Raw genomic sequence first — 21,992 nt, 5'->3', positions numbered from 1 at the left:
TGTACAAAAATCATTTTCTATATCCTCCTATTCCAAACCCCAAAGAAGAAATGTCTATATTACTCTCAGATCACATGCTACATGCATATAGTATGTTACTGTTTAATAAAGTATGCATAAAAATGAGCTTTTGTAAAATACCCCCCCTCCCCCATCACCCTTGCCCAAACCTGCCCTCCCCCATAACCCTGGAGTCATACAACGTCTGTAAAAGCGAAGCATCAGTAATTCACTGTGGCAGCCCCCCCCCCCCCCCCCCGTGGCATAAGGGTGGCAGGTGGCACTGTAACCACACACCCTCTCAGCTGAGGGTTCAAATCCCACCTCCTTTGCGCGTGAGGACTTTGCATGTCCTCCCCATGTCATGCGTCGTCCTCCTGCAGTCCAAAGACGTCCTGATCAGCCACTTCACATCTCTAAACTGTCCTTCACATCTCTAAACTGTCCTTCACATCTCTAAACTGTCCATGATGCGTGAATGCCCAGTCAAAGACTGGCACCCAGTACAGGGTGTGCCCCAAGCTTGTGCCCTGTGCTGCCCCCCTGGCACTCTGATCGGGATATGCAGGCAGATGGACGGCATACTTGGGAATAAATCGACCCCTTGGTGAATTCAAAGAATAAGAAAGACAAAAACCTCACTGTTTGAAGAGGATTCGCATATAGGGAGCGTGTGATGGCTGACCTTGTCTCGGATCGTTTGCCGGACTTTCTCCCTCTCTGCCTCCATGCGAGCATGCTTGGCCTTCCGCTCATCCTCCTGCTGCCTCAGAGCCTCCTGCCGCTCCTCTTCCTTCTTCTGGGCATCCGGATCCTTCTCTTCCTCCCCACCCAGCATCTTCCCCATGTCTTTAGTGGCCCCTGGGAGACAAACAGCTCATTAGAAAGACAACTTTTATCGTAGGAAGGCAGATTAGAGCAAGGTGGCTCTGGTCATTTGGGCAACTGTTGGCCAATCAGCAAGACGGCTCCAGTTTCTGGAAGATAGCGGCCAATCAGAGACCCATGCAGCTCTAGGCTCTGGAATACAACCGGCCAGTCAGCAGGAGAGAGAGAGTTTTGGTCCAAATGACCATGGGCATAAACAGCCAATCAAGATGATTTGCTGGTTTGATCCATGGGATACTGTTAGCCAATTAGAGAAAGCATAGCTTTGATTCCTAGGGAACAATTAGCCAATCAGAGGGAGCTACTGCTGTAGTCCATCTGAAACCCATATTTGATTAAGTAAGACATACTTCTAGTTACCAAAAACACGACGAATAACCTGGGGCCTCATGTATAACGACGTGTGTAGAATTCACACTAAATCATGGCGTACAGACAAAACTAGGAATGTGCGTAAGCAAGAAAAAATCCAGATACATAAAACTGTGAGTACGCACCATTTATATACGAGGCCCCTGGTGATTTTTTTTCCCACACATTTCACCATCTTCCACAGCTTCACATATATAGACCCTTAGGGCATCAGTGCACCTTACTGATTTATAAACTCATACTATTACTCAACCCTGAGGCGCCAGGAAATAAAAGCAGACTTTTTAAATAAAACGAACAGCAAGTCACATCCTGCATGTGAATTAATGAGCACAGTTATCAAGCGCCTCCACCAGACATCAGCTGAACTGCAGAGTGAAAGCCAATTATCAATTAACCGCGAGACCAACACCATTCAACACACACGCTAGGACACGATGGTTATATATTTTAAGGTAAATCCTTCCCTCACCACCGCCATTTCCAATTTTGAGCCCTGTGTATCTTTCACACCAGACACTGTCCCCACTGTCATAATGAAAATACTCCCCTGACCACTGGAACGCTTGCGTATGAAGCAGAATTAACGAGCATTAACCCTTTTCCACAGCAGATTAGGTTTTTCTGGCACTCTCCACACTGTTTTTTCTTTACTCCTTCCTAAAATAATGAACACGAGTTAAGCGTATCTGATTTAATCATTATTCATATCGATGTCATGTTCGTTATACCTATGAATCATATTCTTATAGAAGTAAAATTAGATTAAGTTTATCAAATTAGAATTAAAACGCACTTCTGAGTCGTTTTGTTTAATCCCGTAGTGAAAAGATGTCGTTCCTTTACAATGACTATCCTTTCATCCATAAAGAAATGCGGCGCTAGTTGCGCGCACAGGCTGCGCACGCGGACCGCAAACCTGGAGCGCGTCCCGACGCAGCGGGCGAAACAGACTTCGCGTTTCTTGTACCCCGGTGTAAGTCCACGGAGGCGAGCTTGACACACACTGATTTCCGTCTGCTGGCATCCCTGCAGAGAAAATTATGCTCTGATTGTGTTTTAAGCGCCTGACTTTTATCTAGCCCCTTATTTTTGCTTAGTTTGTATTTGTTTTCTTTGATTTGTGATTTTTAAATTTAGAAATATTGTAATTGCCGTTCAATGTCATAGATGCTGTTACAATTTCTTTTGTTCCATCTTTATTCTTACACATCCTGCTTGTACCGTTTATCCTCCTTATTAATGCTGCTTCCCACCTGTTTGTCGTTTCAAATGTCATTTTATTGTCTTTTCTTCCTGACATTCATCTTTCTCATATCTTTCTGTTCTTGCCTTATTGTTATTGCTGAATCTGTCATCATGGTGAAACGCTGTTTCACTGGTCTTGAAACAACATTCCCTCTGGAAATCGTATCGCCTCATATCGTCTCTCCTGCTACACCTGTAACTTTGAGAGACGCTGCAGGAAATGCGAATGTGGTCTGTCAGTCGAGCACTTGCCAAGGAGAATCTCTCATCTAATCCTTAAACTGGTGCTTAGTGGATTTACAAAGCTTCACGCTGGTTCCCAGTTTGACAACGAAAAGTTTTGTTTAGCAAGCGGAGGAATAACTACTTTTCATCTTGATGTGAACGATTCCCCAGAAGCCAGTCTGCGTTTCATGGTCCAAGGGAAGAAAATCACATGTGTGCAGCTTCTTGCAATTCTGATGCATGTTCTGCATGCTAAGATGAGTTTTAATGCCCCGGTTTCATTCGTAAGGCTGTTAGCATTCATGGCTCTGCTACGGATATTTTTTTCCATCCTTCCAGATGAAAGGTTCTTTTGATAGTGAACAGAAATCCCAGACCTTGTGGAGTTTCTTCAACCCTGCTTCCTCGCACAAGCAGAATACGTGCATCCAATCACTTCTGTAGGTCCCCTTGGCTTGTGGCTTGAGGTATGAGCGTGACTGGCTGTGTTTGGGGGCCCCAATGAGACTTTGATGCCAGATTGTCCTTGGAAATGGCTTCTTCAGATAAGAAGGCCACACGCTGAGGCTTAAGGGATGACAAAAACTCAAGGTCAAGTCTGAACAGGCACTGACAGGCCGTGCACTCGTGGGAGCTCTATCAAAGTGAGTAATTGCGGGCAAACAGCCCCACAGGACCAGACGACCATAAAACGTCAAACAAACTTTATTATTCAACTGATTAGTGGGCACTTCTACCCAACAAGTTTGAACAGCTTTAATAGTTAAAATTGTTTGCTGGGTTTAGTGTCCAAGGTGAATTGAACAGTACTAGGAACCATCCCGGTGTGTGAATAAGTTTGGCATACGAGACACTGACTGCCTACTGAAGGGAAATTGAGAAAGTAAAGCTAAATGAAGTGAGCAGGAGAGACAGAAGTGAAGTAAGTAGGAGAGACTGAAATGAAGCGAGCAGGAGAGACGCAAAGTGAAGTAAGTAGGAGAGACTGAAGTTAAGAGAGCCACTCAGTCAGACTAAAGTGATGCACTGGAACCAAGCAGGAGAAAGTGAAGTGACAAGGAGAGACTGAAATGAAGCGAGCAGGAGAGACTGAAGTGCAGTAAGCAGGAGAAACGCAAAGAGAAGCAAGCAGGAGAAATGCAAAGTGAAGCAAGCAGGAGAAACGCAAAGTGAAGCAAGCAGGAGAAAGCGAGCAGGAGAGACAGAAGTGAAGCGAGCAGGAGAGAAAGAAGTGAAGCGAGCAGGAGAGACTGAAATGAAGCGAGCAGGAGAGACTGAAATGAAGCGAGCAGGAGAGACAGAAGTGAAGCGAGCAGGAGAGACTGAAGTGAAGTGAGCAGGAGAGACTGAAATGAAGCGAGCAGGAGAGACAGAAGTGAAGTGAGCAGGAGAGACTGAAATGAAGTGAGCAGGAGAGACTGAAATGAAGCGAGCAGGAAACACTGAAATGAAGCGAGCAGGAGAGACTGAAGTGAAGTGAGCAGGAGAGACGCAACGTGAAGCGAGCAGGAGAGACTGAAGTGAAGCGAGCGGTAGAAACGTAAAGTGAAGTGAGCAGGAGAGACTGAAGTGAAGCGAGCAGGAGAGACGCAAAGTGAAGCGAGCAGGAGAGACGCAAAGTGAAGCGAGCAGGAGAGACTGAAGTGAAGCGAGCAGGAGAGACTGAAGTGAAGTGAGCAGGAGAGACGCAAAGTGAAGCGAGCAGGAGAGACTGAAATAAAGCGAGCAGGAGAGACTGACATGAAGCGAGCAGGAGAGACTGAAGTGAAGCGAGCAAGAGAGATGCAAAGTGAAGCGAGCAGGAGAGACTGAAGTGAAGCGAGCAGGAGAGACGCAAAGTGAAGCGAGCAGGAGAGACTGAAGTGAAGCGAGCAGGAGAGACACAAAGTGAAGCAAGCAGGAGAGACTGAAGTGAAGCGAGCAGGAGAGACAGAAGTAAAACAAGCAGGAAAAACTGAAGTGAAGTGTGCAGGAGAAATTGAAATAAAGTAAATACAAGACACTGAAGTGAGCGTGAAAGATGGAAGTGAAGCAAGCAAGAGAAAGTCAAGTGAAGCAAGCAGGAGAAACTGAAGTGAAGCCACTCAGACTAAAATGAGGGACGGGACTCTGCTGTTAAAGAGGGAGCTGGCGGGATGAAGCGGGGCGATGGTTTAATAAAGGCAGCAGTCTGCACAGCAGGCGTGCCTGCGTCTGGACCTCATACACTGGTGTGGGTGTCGTCATTTTCAGTGAGCAGGAAACCCACTGCAGGTCGCGCCCAGGGTGTCTAACGACGGGCTGAGCTGGAGGACTCCCGAGGCCGAGGAAGCGCGTGACGTAGATGTGGTGCGGCCTGCTTGAGGGAGCCGCGGCCGTCCGGAACGAGCGGCGGTTTCCCCCCACGTGCCACCATCTGCTCCACCAGCAGGAAGCGCCGCCGGGCTCGGGTTGCGTCCAGCACCGGTCACAAGGGAGCAGCGTGACCTTCTCGGGTGCTACTACAGGTCACACGGGGGCCTCACGAGCGGTGGGACAGGGGCATCCTGTGGCTGATCCCCTGCTCAAACAGCACCCCCCTCTGGGCTCTGAAGGTATTGCGGCCAGTGGTCTGACCTCCCCGGAGCGCAAGTCCCACCGGTGAACTGACAAGATGCACGTCCCTGCTGTATGTCATGCAAACTGGAACGAAGGACCGGAGACAGATGAATCGCTTCACAGTCAAGATTCCCCCGGCGGGATGGGAACGTGTGCAAAACGTGCAATTTATGTAAACATGTAGCAGGTGGCATGATGGCCGTGGAGCTGAATGCTGTTGATTCGCAGCCCAAGAAGTAAACTGATGTAGACTTAAGGAAAAGTGCTCAACCTGAACAGGTTCAGTCAAACTAAACAGCTGTTTACAACTAGGCATTTAAATATCTCATAAGGCCTGTGGGTTTGACTCCCACTCTGTTCTGCATGTGTTTGTATAGATTTCCTCTGAGTTCTCTTTGGATTCCTCCCCCAGGTTGGATGAATTGGTGTCCTTTTGGTGGACTGGCATCCTGTCCCCGATCCCGGCCAGCTTTGTGCCCTCCGCTGGGGGGGATAAGCTTCAGGGTGACTGGCTAAGGTCAGGATGTTTCTAAAGAGAACATTAATAATGAAGAATATAAAGATTAACATAGTGTTTGTTAACATTTATTAATATGGGGACTTTTTGTATTATAGTATGTCTGTAAACAGTGTGTGTGAGCTGGATGTGAAGATATTTCCAAAAAAAGGAAAAGAACTTAAGGGAAAATAACTTAAGAAATCAAACATGCAAGTGCTGATCGTAACACGCTGGAAAATGCTGGTGCGCCGCTGAGAAAGCTGGAAGAAGAAGGTGTGGTGCGGTGCTCGGCTAGTTCTGTCTGGCAGGCGAGTAGGCGCTCCATGTCTATGTCGCAGCACTTCTGTTTGTGAGCACAAGGCAACAATAGCGATCTCGCTTTGCCCCCCCCCCCACCCCCCCACCACACCACACCACACCCCATTCCTCTCAGCATCCCTGCTAAGAAGGCCACTCGCCTACGTGATCACTTCTACAGCGTGCCGGGGGGGGGGGGGGGGGGGGGCACTGAAATGGGGCTGAAAAGAATGGTCTGGAAAAATGGAGGCGTTATCTAAATCTTCCTCCAGCAGATGTCCCCTGACCCCAAGGAGACATCAGGTTAGCGTTAGCAGTTTGGCACAATTTGCTGTTTTCTCGCCTGTGTGAACCGCCACTTGAACTCCTGTGTTTACTTCTTCTCCTGTTTGTTTCTCATTTTAGGCAGACCACACTGATGCATTCGCGCTGTTTCTCACTTAATTGCGAGGCACGGAAGCGATGGTAAGTGAAACATTCTTGTTGGAGGACAGATTAAGTAAGATTTTCCGGGGTCTGTGAGATGTTTGGTTTCTCTGTCTCCCAGCCCTGCCCAGATCATGGCGCCTGTGCTTGTCTCCTGTCACAAATATTCGATTTTCCTAGTACCCATGATCCATTTACATCTTTATTTATTTATTCGTTTATTTTTCTCGATGAAACAGTTCCTATCGATCTCCATGCCCCATTTTCCTGTTTTGTGCTGACCCAGCACCTGCCCCGTGCCCGTAACCCTGAAAAGGGAACCCCCCCCCCCACCCCCCCTCGCCGATGAACAGCCTACCCTACTCCGCCTCCCTTTCTCCTGGATAACTTCACTGCTCTAACTGCAGAGATTCTCACATCACGTTGAGAATCCACACCAGGTAGCATTCGGCTGTTTGCGGAGTATCGCTGCCTTTGGCTGAATGCACCGTCAGACAGGAGCAGCCCGGGAATAAGGAGGAGATACAGGGGATGAGAGGGGGACAGGCCCTCGATGCAGAGGGGAGTTGCAGTCCTGTAGAGCTGGAGAGGAAAAGTCCCACATAAAACTGACAAACACGGCCGACATCATCGCTCATTATGGAATCACAATCAAAGCCAGGTCCTTCACAATAATGACTCAGCCCTCAATATCCAGGACTCAGTGAAGCATCATGAAAACAAAACAATATGGCACAGAGACGATATGCTCGGTGCTGAATGCCTGTCCCCGCTGTATACCTCTCTCCTATACCATTGGTAAACAACGAAAGAGGCAGCAAGCTGACCTCTTCACCTCTGCAGCCTGCTGCTCAAGAAGTTTGCCCAGGAGCACACAGATGGAAATCATAATACTAATACTAATAATAATAACAGCCAGAGGTGGAGATTTCAGGACCAGAGAGTACAAATCCAGACCAAAATTTTGTTTCAACCAACCAGTTAAGTACTCTGTTACTGTGGCTCTTTATACTCAGCTGGTTGGTTGAAACAATATTTTGGTCTGGATTTGTACTCTCTGGTCTTGAAATCTCCACCTCTGATAACAACTTTCATTTGCACCTTTGATACATAAATGTAGCCCAAAGTGCTTTAGAAAAAGGATAAAATCAGTTTAAGATAAAAGGAGACAAAAGAAGTAAACTAAGAGGAATACCTAGAACAAAAGTAAACAAATAATCATCAGAGAGAATGAAATAAAAATAAGGTAGTACAAAATAAAATATAGACATAAAAGATAAGATTAAAACAATATTAAAACAAAAAGCAGATGTACAGCAGGATACAGTAAATAAATGTGCTCTGATTGCTGTTCTCACGTACGTCTAGGTATTCCCAGGAAAACCAGTGGATCCCCCTAAAATCGATGCAGAGCTCTGACGCATCGCGGGTCATGTTCTGCACACTGTGAGGTACCGGCAAGTCTAGTATTCCACACGCCCAACGCGTCATAAATATCAACAAACTGATGCCCAAATCCAGACAGCACATCCTTAAGTGAACTTAATCCCTGCTTTTCTGTGAATGTACAAATAACAGGAGATGGACGCGGAATGGCTCCCACAAGTCCTGCTGCTTCCGCGGCTCCGCCTGATCCGTCATCTTTGAATCTTGTGCCACGTGCCGCTTCGCAGGTGAGATTTGCCATTTTCCCGTTATATTGATTGTGTTGTTGTTACCGGAGCCCGGTCGATCGTAAATAGAGGGCCGCCTGAGTGAGTATGAATTATATATTTTCCAGCTAAGAGAGAACTTCATCTGGCTATCGATCCACCTCACGGGAGCGGGTCTGGGCTGGAAGCGGGCCAAGCCTCCGGCACGCGGCACGAAGCATGTTTTTGTACCTGCCAAGTGAAAAAGGAACACAGCTCAGGAAATAATCCCCTTGCCCTGCACGCGAGCCAGGACAGCGGCCTTTACTCAGCAACCGCAAACTTGGTGTCTTATAGCTTGTGAAATAAACAAAATAAACAGGTTGCTTGCAGCAGACAACACTTCTTCTCACACTACCACTAGCACCATCTAGGGTGTCAATGGGAAATGTAAAGGAGCTTCCCAGTCACCAGGGGGTGCTAGCCAAACTGTGATTTCATCTTGCCACTTCATTGTACAATAGAAGTACATAATGAATGTAATCTATTACATTACCCTAGATTCACTTATCCAGTCCAGGGAGCATACCCAAGGAAGCACAAGGCTGAGTACAATCTGTGCAGGAAGCCATTGCATCACAAGGCACAGACGCACACAACAAGAACAAAGTAAAACCACCAAGTCACCTAAACCAAATTCCTTTGCACTTGCGAACACAACAACCAGAGTACCTAGAGGAAATTCTGCATATGGAATACATGGAAACTCCATATAAGGAGGACAAGGAAACTCCACAGATGGAGAGCTGGGGCAGGACTCGGGACGTGTGAGGTCACAGCATTACCCACTGAGCCACTCCAATGTGAACCAGAAGCACCGGGCTTGTTCAAGAGGCGTGATTTGATTTAGATCATTAATATTCTCCAAGGAGCATGGATTACCTGTCAAAGCTTTCCTGACTCGTCACTGCTGGAAATTCGGAAAGCCAATTTAAAAATGCCACCCAATCGTCGCGTCTTCTTCCACCATACAAGATACCGTTTTCAGAGAGATAATTGACTCTGGGGTGTCGTTAGAATTAAAGGCGGCTGACATAATTTGACGACTTCCAGCGGCCTACAGCAGGCCTGCCCATCTTCCTCTCGTTCTCTCACTCCCTCCCATCTCTGAGCAGCAGATGTTGCATGGGGGGGTCGTTAGCAGGCGTGACGCTCGTTAGCTGTGTCCCATGCTTCCGCGGTCGCTCTTCAGCCGCCTCCCAACGCATCAACATCGACCTCCTGTACCCATCCCGTACGCCCCTCAAACTAATTCCTCTGCCTCTAGAAAACAAATGAAAATCAAATTAGCGGCCTGTGGAATTCTGCTGGGAGGCGACAGGAGTCTGGGAGTCAGGCAGCCTTGGCCTAACGAACGTCAACTCTCTGTGCTCCCATGTGACAACATCTGTTCTGGGAGGAAAACTTAGAAGAAGTTAAATATCCTGGCAACGATCCTTGACCTCTGCACTCTCTCCAGATGTGAGGCACCAAGAAAAATGTCCTCTGACCAAGAGCCAGCTTTTCCAAGGAGATAATTCCTCATGATACCGGAGGAGTCCCATCTTGGCCTCTGAGCGGGACCGGAGCAGGTCGTCGCTGCTGGAACAATGTGTGGTCAAGTCGACGTGGCATCGTGGAAGCTACTTGAATGTTCTAACACACCAGAAGCAGCTCGATACCCTAAGTCCTTAAGGAAACGACCGGCAGATTTACCTATAAAGCAGCAATTGACAGAACGTCTGAATGTTTGGAGATAAGTAGATGCTTTAAGGGATTTTCTCCAGGCAATCAAGGATTAAGCGGAAGCTTTGGGTCAGGCAGTGTGGCACTATAGTTACTTCACACAGAGAAACGTCTTCTTGTCCTCTATGGAGCAAGACAAAAGATGTGGTGCAACCAGAAAAAAAAGTTTGTTGACCTTGAATTTCAGCAGATATGCTTCTGGTTCCTATTGTTGCAGCACTTTTAAGACGCATTTCATTCTTGGGCAAATTGCCACCTTCCCCTGTGGCAGCCTCTGATTGGTCAATTAGTGCTTTAGAAATGTACCATCCGCTCAGAGAGAATGACTGTCTGGTGCCTAAGTGCTTAAATTGCCTTTGGATGACAAAGGCGGATGGGAAAATCATAAACCTTGAATCAGGCCTAATCTCCTGGACTGCCTGGTTTGCACAAATTTCCTAAAGGGATGCCCCTCCCTCTCTGCTTATTCATTACTGTTATTATTAGAGAAGAAATCTCCATTATTATTTATTACGTGAGGTTACATTTACAGGCTAAAGTCACATATGATCAAATCCAGTTGTGTGTATATATATAGTACTATATGCTGGAAAAACTTTCAATGAAAACGCAAACTTGTTTATTTTCTCAGCAGTGCACAGAACCATCGTTGAAACGTCCATTTCTTTAACCGTGGATGTTGCCGCTGATCCACTAACTGAAAAGAACCAAAACCTGACCAGAATTATGGGAACATGCTTCCCTTAAGTCTTAAAACTCTGGGTTAATTTGCCACAGGCAACTCATTGATGCCCAAGTACAGAGGAGGAGGGGGAGGGAGAGCGGGAGAGGAGGGTTACTGTCTTGGGGTTTGGGTCGGCCGAGCATCCAAACATCTGATTATTCCTCATTAAATAATCAAACTGTTTGCCTTGTCATGACCCCCTGCTGCCATCGTCGGCACGCAATCCATTCCCCATCATCCTCTAGTATGTCCAAGGATGCAGCGGAAGATACAATATATGCATAAGGACAACACAAGGATGGGAGGAATGGAGCAGAAATGAGAGGCAAGAACAAAAGAAGCTGCTGTTTTTGCCTTGGCGTGGGGGGGGGGGGGAAGAAAAAGCAAACTGGGCCCGGAGTCACAGCAGGGCAGGAACGGCGGGCTGAGCCGGCTTCAGGGTTGGGGTGAGTTATTGGGGGGGTGGGGGTGAGAAAGGAAACTCAATCTTATAAAAAGATTTTGGACAAGAATCAAGTGAGGTGGATGACTTTTGTCTGTCTCACGACGCTCATGAATGCTGCAGCAGCTTGATAAGCAGGTTCTTGGTATTAGCTCACTGGGCAGCTCCTCCGGTTCCGGTCTGGCAGGGGAACCACGCAGCCTTCCCTTCAGACCACAGGCATCCAGTCTGGAGGGCTTTTCTCCGAGTCGATAAGAAACGCTGCAGGTTACCTACCTCCCAGTGCAGTCCCAGCGGCGACGACCAGCTTTTAAGCCTCCTTCAGAATTTATGTATAAGGAAGAGGCCCAAAGAAGGTTTGTTGATGAGATACAACTGCTGGCTGGTGGAATGTGGCATCACATGACAGAATGAACCGAATGTCATGACGGAATGAACCGAATCTCATGACAGAATGAACCGAATCACATGACAGAAACTCTGTCCCAGATAAAACGTTGAATTATCAAAATTTCGGCACTAATGGTTGTAATTTATAACTAGCTATTTTATGCCAAAACAGCCTTAAAGCTTAACCTGATATATCACAATGCATAACAGGTACAAATACAGCTTCATAAATGGCAAAACTTATACTGCTGCTTTACACAAATCCGGACCAACTTCTGAATGTCATCATCAGGCGAATTCAATGTGGCAGAAATCAGACTGTCAAACTTCTGAGCAGACGAGAGCGTGACTAGCGAGAGGATGAAAGGAGCGGACGGCAGATCGCGGCCGTGATATTTCCCACACTCCTTTGGGCTCCCAGCTCTCCCCACGGGCTGCAGACGGGAGCAGTTGTTACCACTAAGCTCCTGCACCTGCACCTTTCCGGGACAGCTGGTGTGCGGAAAGCGGGGGCCGGGCGGTGCCACAGAGGGTCGCCAGCGGAAACACCGCCTCTTTGGAACTGGAACCATGTGCAGTCGAGCGGCTAATGATCCTCACCTTTCCTTCCGTGTAGCTCGTGAACCAGTCCAGCTAACCCTCCTCTGCTAACCCTCCTCTGCTAACCCTCCTCTGCTAACCCTCCTCTGCTAACCCTCCTCTGCCAAACCAGCCCCCCTCAGCGCCTACTTACACTCACTCAAGGCTACTCTCTTCTGGCCGTCCTCGCAGTAAATACCATCCCCGGCAAGGTGATTTATCCTGCTCAAGGAAACATTTGGCAGCTCCCGGCAGCCGACGAAGGCGCAGGTAAAATAAAACTGCTCCATGTTCATTTTTTGCTTGATTTGTGTGTTAGAAACAAAATCTGCGCGCCACTGTGCGCCTGTGTGCTGGGAGCGCAGAAAGATCCACACAGACATGGGGCAGGGAGGGAGAGACGAGATGGGCAGTTTATAAACACGCGTGACATCAAGCTTCCTAGACGGCCTCGTGGACACTAAAGAAAGACGAGCCAACAGGAAGCCTCAGAGAGCCAGAATATACCCCCCCCCCCCCCCCCCCAGGGACTGCCGTATACCCTTAACATGCAGTCAACGATCGATTACCAGTGCAGTCCTCCAACATCTCCCCTGCCCCCGGGACATCCACCCCCCGCCCCCGCCATCCTGCACTTGCATCATCATCATCATCATCATCATCATCCTTCCTCCTCAGTGACAGACAGCAGCTGCTGGTGCTCTACTGCCGCGGAGATGATTGGAGTCCAGGCCCCGCTCACCGTTTCTCGGAGCTCTGCAGTCAGTAGGGCCCCCTCCCCGGAGAACTCCCCCACCCCCGCTCACTACCAATCCTCCTCAGCCTCAGAGCTCCCACTGGATCTGCCCGCAGTGACGGCGGGGTGAAATGAAGTGGGGCCATATCCGGGAAAAGGGCCGCCAACAATGAGATTCACCTGCGGCAGCTGCTCCACCTGTCTGCGCAGACAGATGCGTGGCTCAGAGGCTCGTGCCACTACAGCCTCCTCCGAGGCCTCACGGGGGTGCTGATGTCACGTAAGGGGCGCCATCACTTCTGGTAATCTCCTGTTAGCACGTACTGTCACGACAAATTCACCGTGGACTTTATGCTGACGTGGGGGGAATTGAGATGGAGTCGGACAAGGGAATTGAAATTACCTCCGGGAGCCATTGCAGGGAATGGAGCCCCCGTCTCATCCGGAAATTACAAATTACTTCCAGAGATTTAGCCCAATTGGCTGGGTTATAATTTAGGACAGTATTTGGGATGCTGGAGGAACATGCGATTTCTAACATGATTTTACTCTCATCGACGCCTTTAATCTCAGAGTTGTTTGTAAACTGTCTTTTTTCCATCAGACTTAATCTAAAATAAACGTGTGGCTTTTGCTGTCATCGATGCGTTACTCAGATCCTGCGATTTGTCTTCCTACGCCTTCAGACAACAACGCCTCTTTTGTTGAGAGGTGTTTTCGGTCCATTTTGAGGGAAAAAAAAAACCCAAACATCCATGGATCAGACTTCTCTCAAAAAAAAACACGTTCCGAAAAAACAAATTGAGCCTGAGCTCAATGACACTAAAATCTGTGCTTCGGTTTGATGAAATAGATTAAAGTTTATTAAACAGCCATCGATTTCCCTGAGATATTCATTATGCAGTTAGGTAGAACTGAAAAAAAAACATATAAATCTTGTTTTATTGCTTATAAGTAATTAGTGCAATTAATCCCAAAGGTAGAAATTGATTTCAAGCCACAGCAACCTCAAGGCTAAGTGGCTTTCTAACAACAATGCTTATCGTATGAGATGAATTCTGTCCCCATGCTACTGAAATCTGATCTCATCTAATGAGTCTTTAGGTGTAAGCTGAGACCTAGTGAATTCACCAGGTTGAACAGCCAATTAAATGCAAGCTCTGATTTCAGTGTCTGTTTGCTCAGTGTCTGTTGCTCAGGCACAGGGAGTTTTTTTTAGATCACCACTTAAGCAGCCAATCAAGTCTTGTCACTTTATGACATCATAAAGCAGCCAATAAACTTTACAGGCTCAAGCAAGCTGCTCCAAAAACTGGTCCCCCATCATAGTGTGACCTCCACCCAGTCCCCCAGCCTTCATTTGTTTGCACAGCGCCCCCTGCTGTCCGGCTATAATAAATCGGTGTCTATGCAGCACACCTCTCTTAAATGTTTCATTAGCTTAGCATCTGCAGATAATTGCTGCTAATTAGCTTGGCCGGGGCTCCTGTCCAGAGTCGTGGCCTGACCCGGCCAGGCATAAGGCCCCCCTCTCTGTGTGGGACCAACACCTCCGGTCCTGTGGGCGTGGATTCTGGCCCTGAATACGTGCGCTTGGCAAAGGGGCATCACCAAAGCCAGGGAAAGGTGTCTCATCGCCAACTCCGATCAAGATTCCATCATTTTAGGTCACTCGGAATTTGCTCAGAAAACACACAGGTCCTTAAAAAAGATTAACCGTTGGTATGGCGTGCGTGAAGATGGCTAGGTGACTCCCCCCCCCCCCCCCCCCGGGTGCTGCGAGACACTTACCACCCAATGCTTGCTTCATTACAAAATCCATGGTGTGCTCCGGTTCTCACTTCGTCTCGCGGTTGAAGACAAATGTGTGTATCCACCTGTCCTGCTGCCTTTTGCCTTCCCCTAATGCCTTTTTTTTCCCCAAATAAAAGCCTGAGAGAGGAAAGACAAACAGTAGAGAGCATGTTATATGGGGGAGGCCGACAGGAGCATGATGCAGAAGGACACACACACACACACACACACACACACACACACACAATGCTAAAACCCTAGACTGGCACGCTCTCAGCATTCTGCCAAAAAGTCCCACTTATCTTTCCAAAAAAGCTTTCAAAATCCTTTTGTTGTCAGACTACCAGTCAAGCAGCTCCTTAAATCTGCGGCAGGCGGTGACGGACGGGTCGTCACCGCAAACGTGGGGTTATGGTTTATTGCGACTCCGGAACCACCTCGAGTTCTCGACTTCCTCGAGGAGGCCTGGAGGAACAAGGGTGTGGACCGGTGTGGATTCCCAGCCCACGATTGTTGGTGTGTGTCAGGCCGGAATGGCGGACTGGACCAGGCGCCCATCCTCTAGCACGAGGCCTGGCTTTTCGTTTGAGATAATTTGATGAGCAGAGTCTGGCAAAGAGCCAGGCGGCATGACCGCATCCCAGGACAAAGGTGCGAATTGCTGTCCTAATTTCAAAATTTAAACAAAACTGCTTTTGAAGTCAACCTTCAGAAATATCAAATTGGCCTGAAAAACAAGCTGGAGATTTATCATAATTGACCCTTCAAAGTAAGAGACCTTAGAGATAATCAGGCAGCTGAGTGGGGGAACAGAGGCTGCCGTATAGGTAGCTCAGTGTACAAGGTGCTGGCAGATTACTCTTAATTCCCATGAGGCTGAAGGCCGTCTTTAACAGTGCCTGTTGCTAATTGTCCCTTTTTTCCCCCTCTCAAAGGCTAGCCTTGCATTTCACATTCACTGTCACACAGCTGCATTCTTTCCAGGGGGGGTACACAGGAGTTGAGGCGGATTTAAGGTTCCCAGCCGCTCCTCTAGTCCAGTGATTTATTGGCATCTGCTATGAGTACAAAACAGGTTTTTGAACCTGTGTACCCATCACTGAAAGGTTTTGTGCAGAATTAATTAGGTTTCACCATAGGTGATAGAATAAAACAACAAAGTCTTTGAAAAAAGAAATTGAACTGCAGTACATTACATGCGCTGCTTCAAGCAGGATTTTATTAAAACAGGCTGAGGTGCTTGTTTGCTTACTTATTACCCAACTGTGACAACTGAATCAAAAATGTAATTCTATAAGACGAGCTCATATAACGCTGTTTACCCATTTCGTGGACCATGTCAGAGAATACTACAGGGTTAATCGAGCAAGCTGTATATTTTTTCATGTTCAGGGGATCAGGAACTACTAAAAGGAATTATTTTGTACAACATTTATGTGGCGTGTTCTCATCGGAGATCGTCTGGAAACGATATGTTATAGTTATTTTGAGGATTTGTCTGAGGACTTTAAAACAAATTATTAAAATGTGTAATATCCTTAACTGTTTTGCGTATTTAGAAGTAGGCTACACCTCCATTGGGAATATCAAGCAATCTGGTCTTTTTGGACAAGAGAAAATGAACTAAAAGCTACTATTTCTCAGTAAAAATGATTGTGTGCAACCAGAAACCTGATCCGACTATGTCTCTTTGACTATAGTGGGAAAAATTGATGAACCTTTAGTGATCTGATAGCCACAGGTGATGGCTCAGCTGTATCTTTCAAAGAGTTTATTTCAAATCGAACACATTCCAAAAATTACTAATCACTAGTCAAGTGTTATGCTAGGATACACTAAGCGGCTGTTTGTACTCGAAGCCTATTATTAAGACATGTAGAAAAATATTCCTCTGTAGCACATTTTGTTTTTAACCCATACAGAACCAGAAAACTTTTCTTGAAGAGTAAATAAGCAATTCTGATCTTTTATCGGAAATTCGTATTGGAACTGAATGGTTTACGGGTATTAAAATAAGCAATTGTGAGCGACAAGAACAAGACACATAGATTAAACGTCTGCAAAGCGCGCATTTAAAAGTGCGGTATCAGCTAAACTGTACTTAAACATACAGTAGGTCAGCTCCGTGCAGCCCATAGATAAAAATGAAGAGTCTGCACTTTCTGGCTCGTTTAAAACGAGGGCTTGTAATATACGCCTACAGCTACCTTGATATTTCTTTAAATGCCGTTCAGGACCATAATAACCAAATAAGCAGATGTCAAAGCTAAGAAAACAGCACATTTACCGATGCATGGAAAATAAACCGAAGGGTGTAAAAGCGGCAGGCTGCATCGGGGGAGTTACTCACTTACTCCTCTGCCAACAGCGTCCACAAAAAACACAACAATGCTCCATCGGGACTAAATGTTACATCTGCATAACACCACCACTACAGCCCCTAATTTCGGTGTTTAAGTTGGGAACATAAACGATCCGTTACTTGATATAGGGAATAAACACGCTTCAGCACCACGGCTAGCGCCCAGCGCGCGCCTAAACCATTTATTTAGGCAAAATGAAATAAAATGACACCCATCGCGGCGGTGATCTGCACGACATCTGCACGTAAATCGTGAGCTCCCACTGTATACCGATGCAATGCCATATAATTCCTCTGAAAGTCTGCAAATACTCGCAGATGCAGTCGCGTCCGGAGCGAATCTCCAACTTGCGGATAAATGAGGATGCTGCTACCTTTACTAAGTTTGCCGTGAAAAGCTACATGCTTTATGAAGATGCGACACTGCTGGATCATTAATCTCGTCTCCTGATAGTACGAACCCCAGTCGCAATTACCCAAACTTATCCCTTTTATGACATTCACCGCCAGTCTATTATCGTGTGTAATTCAGGAATATCAAAAATATGTTCTAACGCTGTGCATGGCACGTGTTACTAAATCTTAAAGCACATCGTAAACAGACGGACTGTTCGCTACCATCCTGAGTCAAACCCGAGCATTTACTAACCGTTAACATAAATGCAACTGTTGAAGCTGCAACGAAACCACAAATGCAATAAACTCCATAAAACACACACATCTCCGCATTCGGAAAGCAGAGAAGCAAACTGAAGGCTCCGAAAAAATACACGGACTCACTTAAGACTCAGACCAATACACTGAAAAGCGTATTTCACTAAATACACACCTTTAAACACTTCTTTCCAACCTTCTTTGCCTTTCACCATTCAAGTTTTCTCCGATTTGAAAGCGCCTCTTCAAACTGTAACCACCTTATACAGCCCAGCCACACACGCCCTCTCTCCCTCCCCTTCCCCCATCTCTTTCTCTCTCTCTCTCTCTCTCTCTCTCTCTATCCCCCCTCTCTCTTTCTCTCAACCTTCAAATCTGACCTTTCTCCAGTATGCAAGACAAGGACAGTGCGTTTTTATTTTCTCAATTCATAAAACAACGTTGTGTCCGGTTTCCATCCATCCTCACTAATCAGACGCCTCCGTATGTTTCGTTTCGCACATCCCATCTCACCGCAAAACTAAGACAGCAGGAACGTGTCTCTCAACAGTCTTGATTTCAGCTCTACTTATAAATCAATGATTACTAACAGAGATAATACATACAGATGTTTGTCTTTCCTGTTCTTTAGGCTTTGGAAAACATGCCGTTTATGGTTAGAAGTGGTGCATGCATCTAGATATATAAAATCACACTTCCACATAACCCATAACCCCACTGTCAGCAATTTCAGTCGCCGTACAGTTTTATTTTGTATTCCGATCTGTTGTCTGCGGATGACCTTGCTAGTTCCCGATGTGCAGGATAATTGCTATATTATTTTAGTACAGCGGACTAAAGGAAAAATACGGCAGCAGAAGTTAACGATAAAAAGCGAGTATATTCATTGGATCTCCGATTTACGGGGTGTGAAAACACAATAGACTTAATTCCAGTTTATTTGAACAATCGACATTGCCTGATCGGACTCTTAAAAGACACACCACTCGATTATTTATTGAACAGTGTAGAACCGTTACATTTTGTATCCCAAACAGCCCCAGAATCCACATTTGCACACGCCATGAATTTTGGATCTGTCTAAGGCGACACCCTAGAATAAAGATTTTCAGATGAGTGATGTTACTGAAACAGGGATACAGAAAAATACAGCTTTTGATAAATTTACTTTGCTGTAATTTATGAACTGGGTTGATGTCAGGATTACAAATTGCTAACCAGCTGTCAGAATTCATCCCTCTAATTAGACCTAAACTGGGAATCCACGCCTCTCTTACTAATCACATTTATTTCCATAAATACAAATCACAGACTTTGGCAAAGCTATGCGTAAAAGCAGGATGTGGCTACTTTAAAATCCCTTTGAAATACGCCGGCTTTACGAATAAACAAATGAAGGGTCTTAAAATACATATTCGAACGAGGAATTTATTGCCAGAAGATGAATCTTGACTCCTGTGGTCCGTGCTATACTCAGTAGTAATGGCGAGCTATTTGGGGGGGGGGGGTTTGGGGGTCCCGATACGGTTTATAGGTGTGGTGCGGTTATAACCCCGGGGATCATCCCAGTGAGGCACGTTAATTGGGTCTGGAGCAAAGGGAAGGGGGGGGGGCACATTTCGCGCCCCCCGGGACACGCCCCCCGCCTCCACCCCCTTTAACGAGCTTGAATGCCACGCATGCGCAAAGAACACAAAGGAAGGACATTTCGTCGCTAGCTCGGTCTGCGGGGCTCCGTTTTCGCAGCTGTTTCGATTTCATGCAGCAGACCAGATATCCTCAGAGGCTATTGATAAGGACACCGGAAGGCATGGATGCTGCTCGATTTGCTCCTGTGCCAAAATGACACCTGAGGCGGCCGATGATCACCTGATTGGATGCACTGCCTTTGCTAAAAGGCACAGAAATTAAGTAGCCGGATGGCAGACAGACACAAAATGCGCTGCACCAGACCGTCCCCGTCGTTTGGCGTGTCCACGTTTGATGAGGAATCGGACAAAATAATGTGCAGCACGTGAGATTTGTGCTGGTGATGGATCTTCGATTTATAGATGCACTTAAAGTGACCTTCAGGCCAGAAATGGGGGGGGGGGTTGGCTGTAGTTATGAAGCCATGTGGCAGCACGCTAAGTCACTGTCTACTCTACCATGGTAACACCACCTGGCCCAACCTCACGGACACGGCAGTCTTGCAACGTAAATGTTGCATTGTGAGCTATTTGCAAGCAGCCCCCCACTAGCAGTACAACAGCTCGACCCCAAACCTCGTATTCCGGATGCCTCCATAGCCACTGGTCCCATGGTTTTCCACATGAGTGTCTGATTAGCGAAGAGAGAGGGAGAAGCACTCACCATATTAACTCCGATTCTGACACAGTGTCAGTGTGATACCTACTTTGCTACCTACTTTGCATGTATAATCTATAAATGTGCTGTTTTCCACAGCAGGTTTTTAGGCTGATTAACCAGCTGGATTAGTTGCTATGGCATCTTTTTACGTGGATGCAAGTGTTTTATTCACCCAATTTAACAACTTTATTTATTGGGGTAGTTAAGTAACATTAGGGATGGGAGGTTACAGTTAGTAGTTTCGTACAAATCGACGGGGATCATTTCAGGTGGCTCATCTGACTGGTGACTGTAGGGTTGCCAGGTTGGGTGCATAGATGCTGAACAACCAGGGCTTCACAAATGAGTGTAGTGCCCACTTGAGGCCAGGGGAGGAAGTGCAGGAGGGCATCAGCACTCTAGTAAGGTTTACCGGCTCCCTGCTCAGGAACTAGAGGCGAGGTTATGTGTGCCGCACCTGCAGAAGGGCTGGCTGCCCCCCCCCCCCCCGGCAGGGCGTCCACAGCACGGTCGGCTGCCTGTGTTTTGATCGCGCAGTCAGTGCTGTTCAGCTCAGTGGGGAGAACCTGCTGGGCCTTGACATGGAGACCGTCTGCCTCAGCCTGCCAGCTGCTAACGTCCTTCTGCAACCTTGGAGGCTACCCCCCCCCCCCTCTCGGCAGGAGCCTAGGAAAGCAAGGTGCGCTCACGGGAGCCACATCTCTTCCACATCTCCTCCACATCAGTGAGCTTCTGCTTGTCGACTGTGTGGCCATATGTGAGGGGGGAGAGGGACAAGGAAGGCAGAAAAAAAAAATGGCGGCGCGTGTCAAATTGGCCTCCACCGGTACACACTCCTCACACTTCGTGGCGTGACATGTTTCAGCGGCTGATCAATAAATCTATACATACACTGCTGTGACACAGCTTCATGAAGGGGGACAACATAGCAGTTGGTGCTTTCTTTTTCTTGGGGAGGGCACAAGAGCCTTTGAAATTTATGGCTGTGGAAACAGGATGAAGATAAACGGCTAAATGGAGCTTGTATCTCTACGATAGCCCAACACCCGTACGCCCCCCCGCCCACCCCACGGCGCCAAAACAAGGACCAAATCCATGCCAGACAATCAGATAGGAAGACAGGAGACGACTACGTTTTTTAATCATGGGGACAAACCACGTACAAAAACTGGTACAAAATGTTTTCAATCACGGCCAACGCGAACGAAGCGTTCTCCAGACGATTCCCAGATTCTCGGACGGAGGTGGTATTTTTCCGCTTCCCCCGCTGAACGATTCCGCCGCAGTAGGATCCGTGCGCCTGGCGGTGGAACGCCAGAGGAAACACGCTAATTAGGAACGGTGAAGGGAGATCAGCTGGTGCAGCGGGTGAAGATTCCCCGACGGGCTCCTAGCGCCACCTAAAGGGCATCTGAGGTCACAAAGCCGAGCAACTACACATAAGACCGAAAAAGAGGGTATTTCGATTCTTCCCATAGTATCTTACACTCAACTATCTCCAAAACTGTGACAATTCCAAATGAAGTACCTAAAAATATGTATTTCTTAGTTTGCACTATAGTATTCAAAATACTATAATCTGAGTGAAGACTTGTCTCTGTTTTCCTGTTATTCTGCACAAAATCAAACGGCATGTAGGACAACAAGTGGCAGGGTTGCAGGTTCAAGGCTGGTAAGAAGATAATGACATAACACGTGGTTTGCCTCTGACAGCAGGTTATGGTAAGAATCCCTCCACCACTCTGACTACATGTACAGAGGGCTGGATAACTTCCCTTTAAGGTTCCTTCCATTGTGATTCACGGAACACTATTTCTTCTGAGTTTATTTACGGTATTTATGAACTTGCGTTATTTACAGTGCTACCATTTAAGCTAAGGTTGTGAAGGACGTCTGCCAAAAAGCGACTCTGAAAAGCACGACTCGTATTCAAAGGAGCTGATAAATCGCTGCACCACAGCATACAAAATCTTTCTAGGGTAACGTAACATAGCTAGTGGCAATATCGCAGGCT

At 47.0% G+C, this 21,992-nt stretch overlaps 1 protein-coding gene across 2 annotated transcripts in view; it reads right to left on the bottom strand.

Annotated features, from left to right (window-relative positions):
* Positions 1–21,992, bottom strand: part of cplx2b (complexin 2b) — a 44,047-nt gene that overhangs the window by 9,511 nt on the left and 12,544 nt on the right. Inside the window, exons 1-3 of one of the 2 annotated variants that reach the window (XM_023797679.2) lie at positions 17,805–17,917; positions 14,611–14,751; positions 686–861 (exon numbers count right to left, since the gene is read on the bottom strand). In XM_023797679.2, the coding sequence (XP_023653447.1) occupies positions 686–861; positions 14,611–14,641 (207 nt within the window). In that variant the 5' untranslated portion in view covers positions 14,642–14,751; positions 17,805–17,917. Of the gene's footprint in view, positions 1–685; positions 862–14,610; positions 14,752–17,804; positions 17,918–21,992 lie in introns of those variants that run through there. The other variant, XM_023797680.2, reaches the window with a different exon arrangement.

The sequence above is a fragment of the Paramormyrops kingsleyae genome, chromosome 10, assembly GCF_048594095.1.
Source record: "Paramormyrops kingsleyae isolate MSU_618 chromosome 10, PKINGS_0.4, whole genome shotgun sequence".
In the NCBI taxonomy this organism is placed as follows: Eukaryota; Metazoa; Chordata; class Actinopteri; order Osteoglossiformes; family Mormyridae; genus Paramormyrops; species Paramormyrops kingsleyae.
This window is presented reverse-complemented; position numbering and strand designations above follow the sequence as displayed.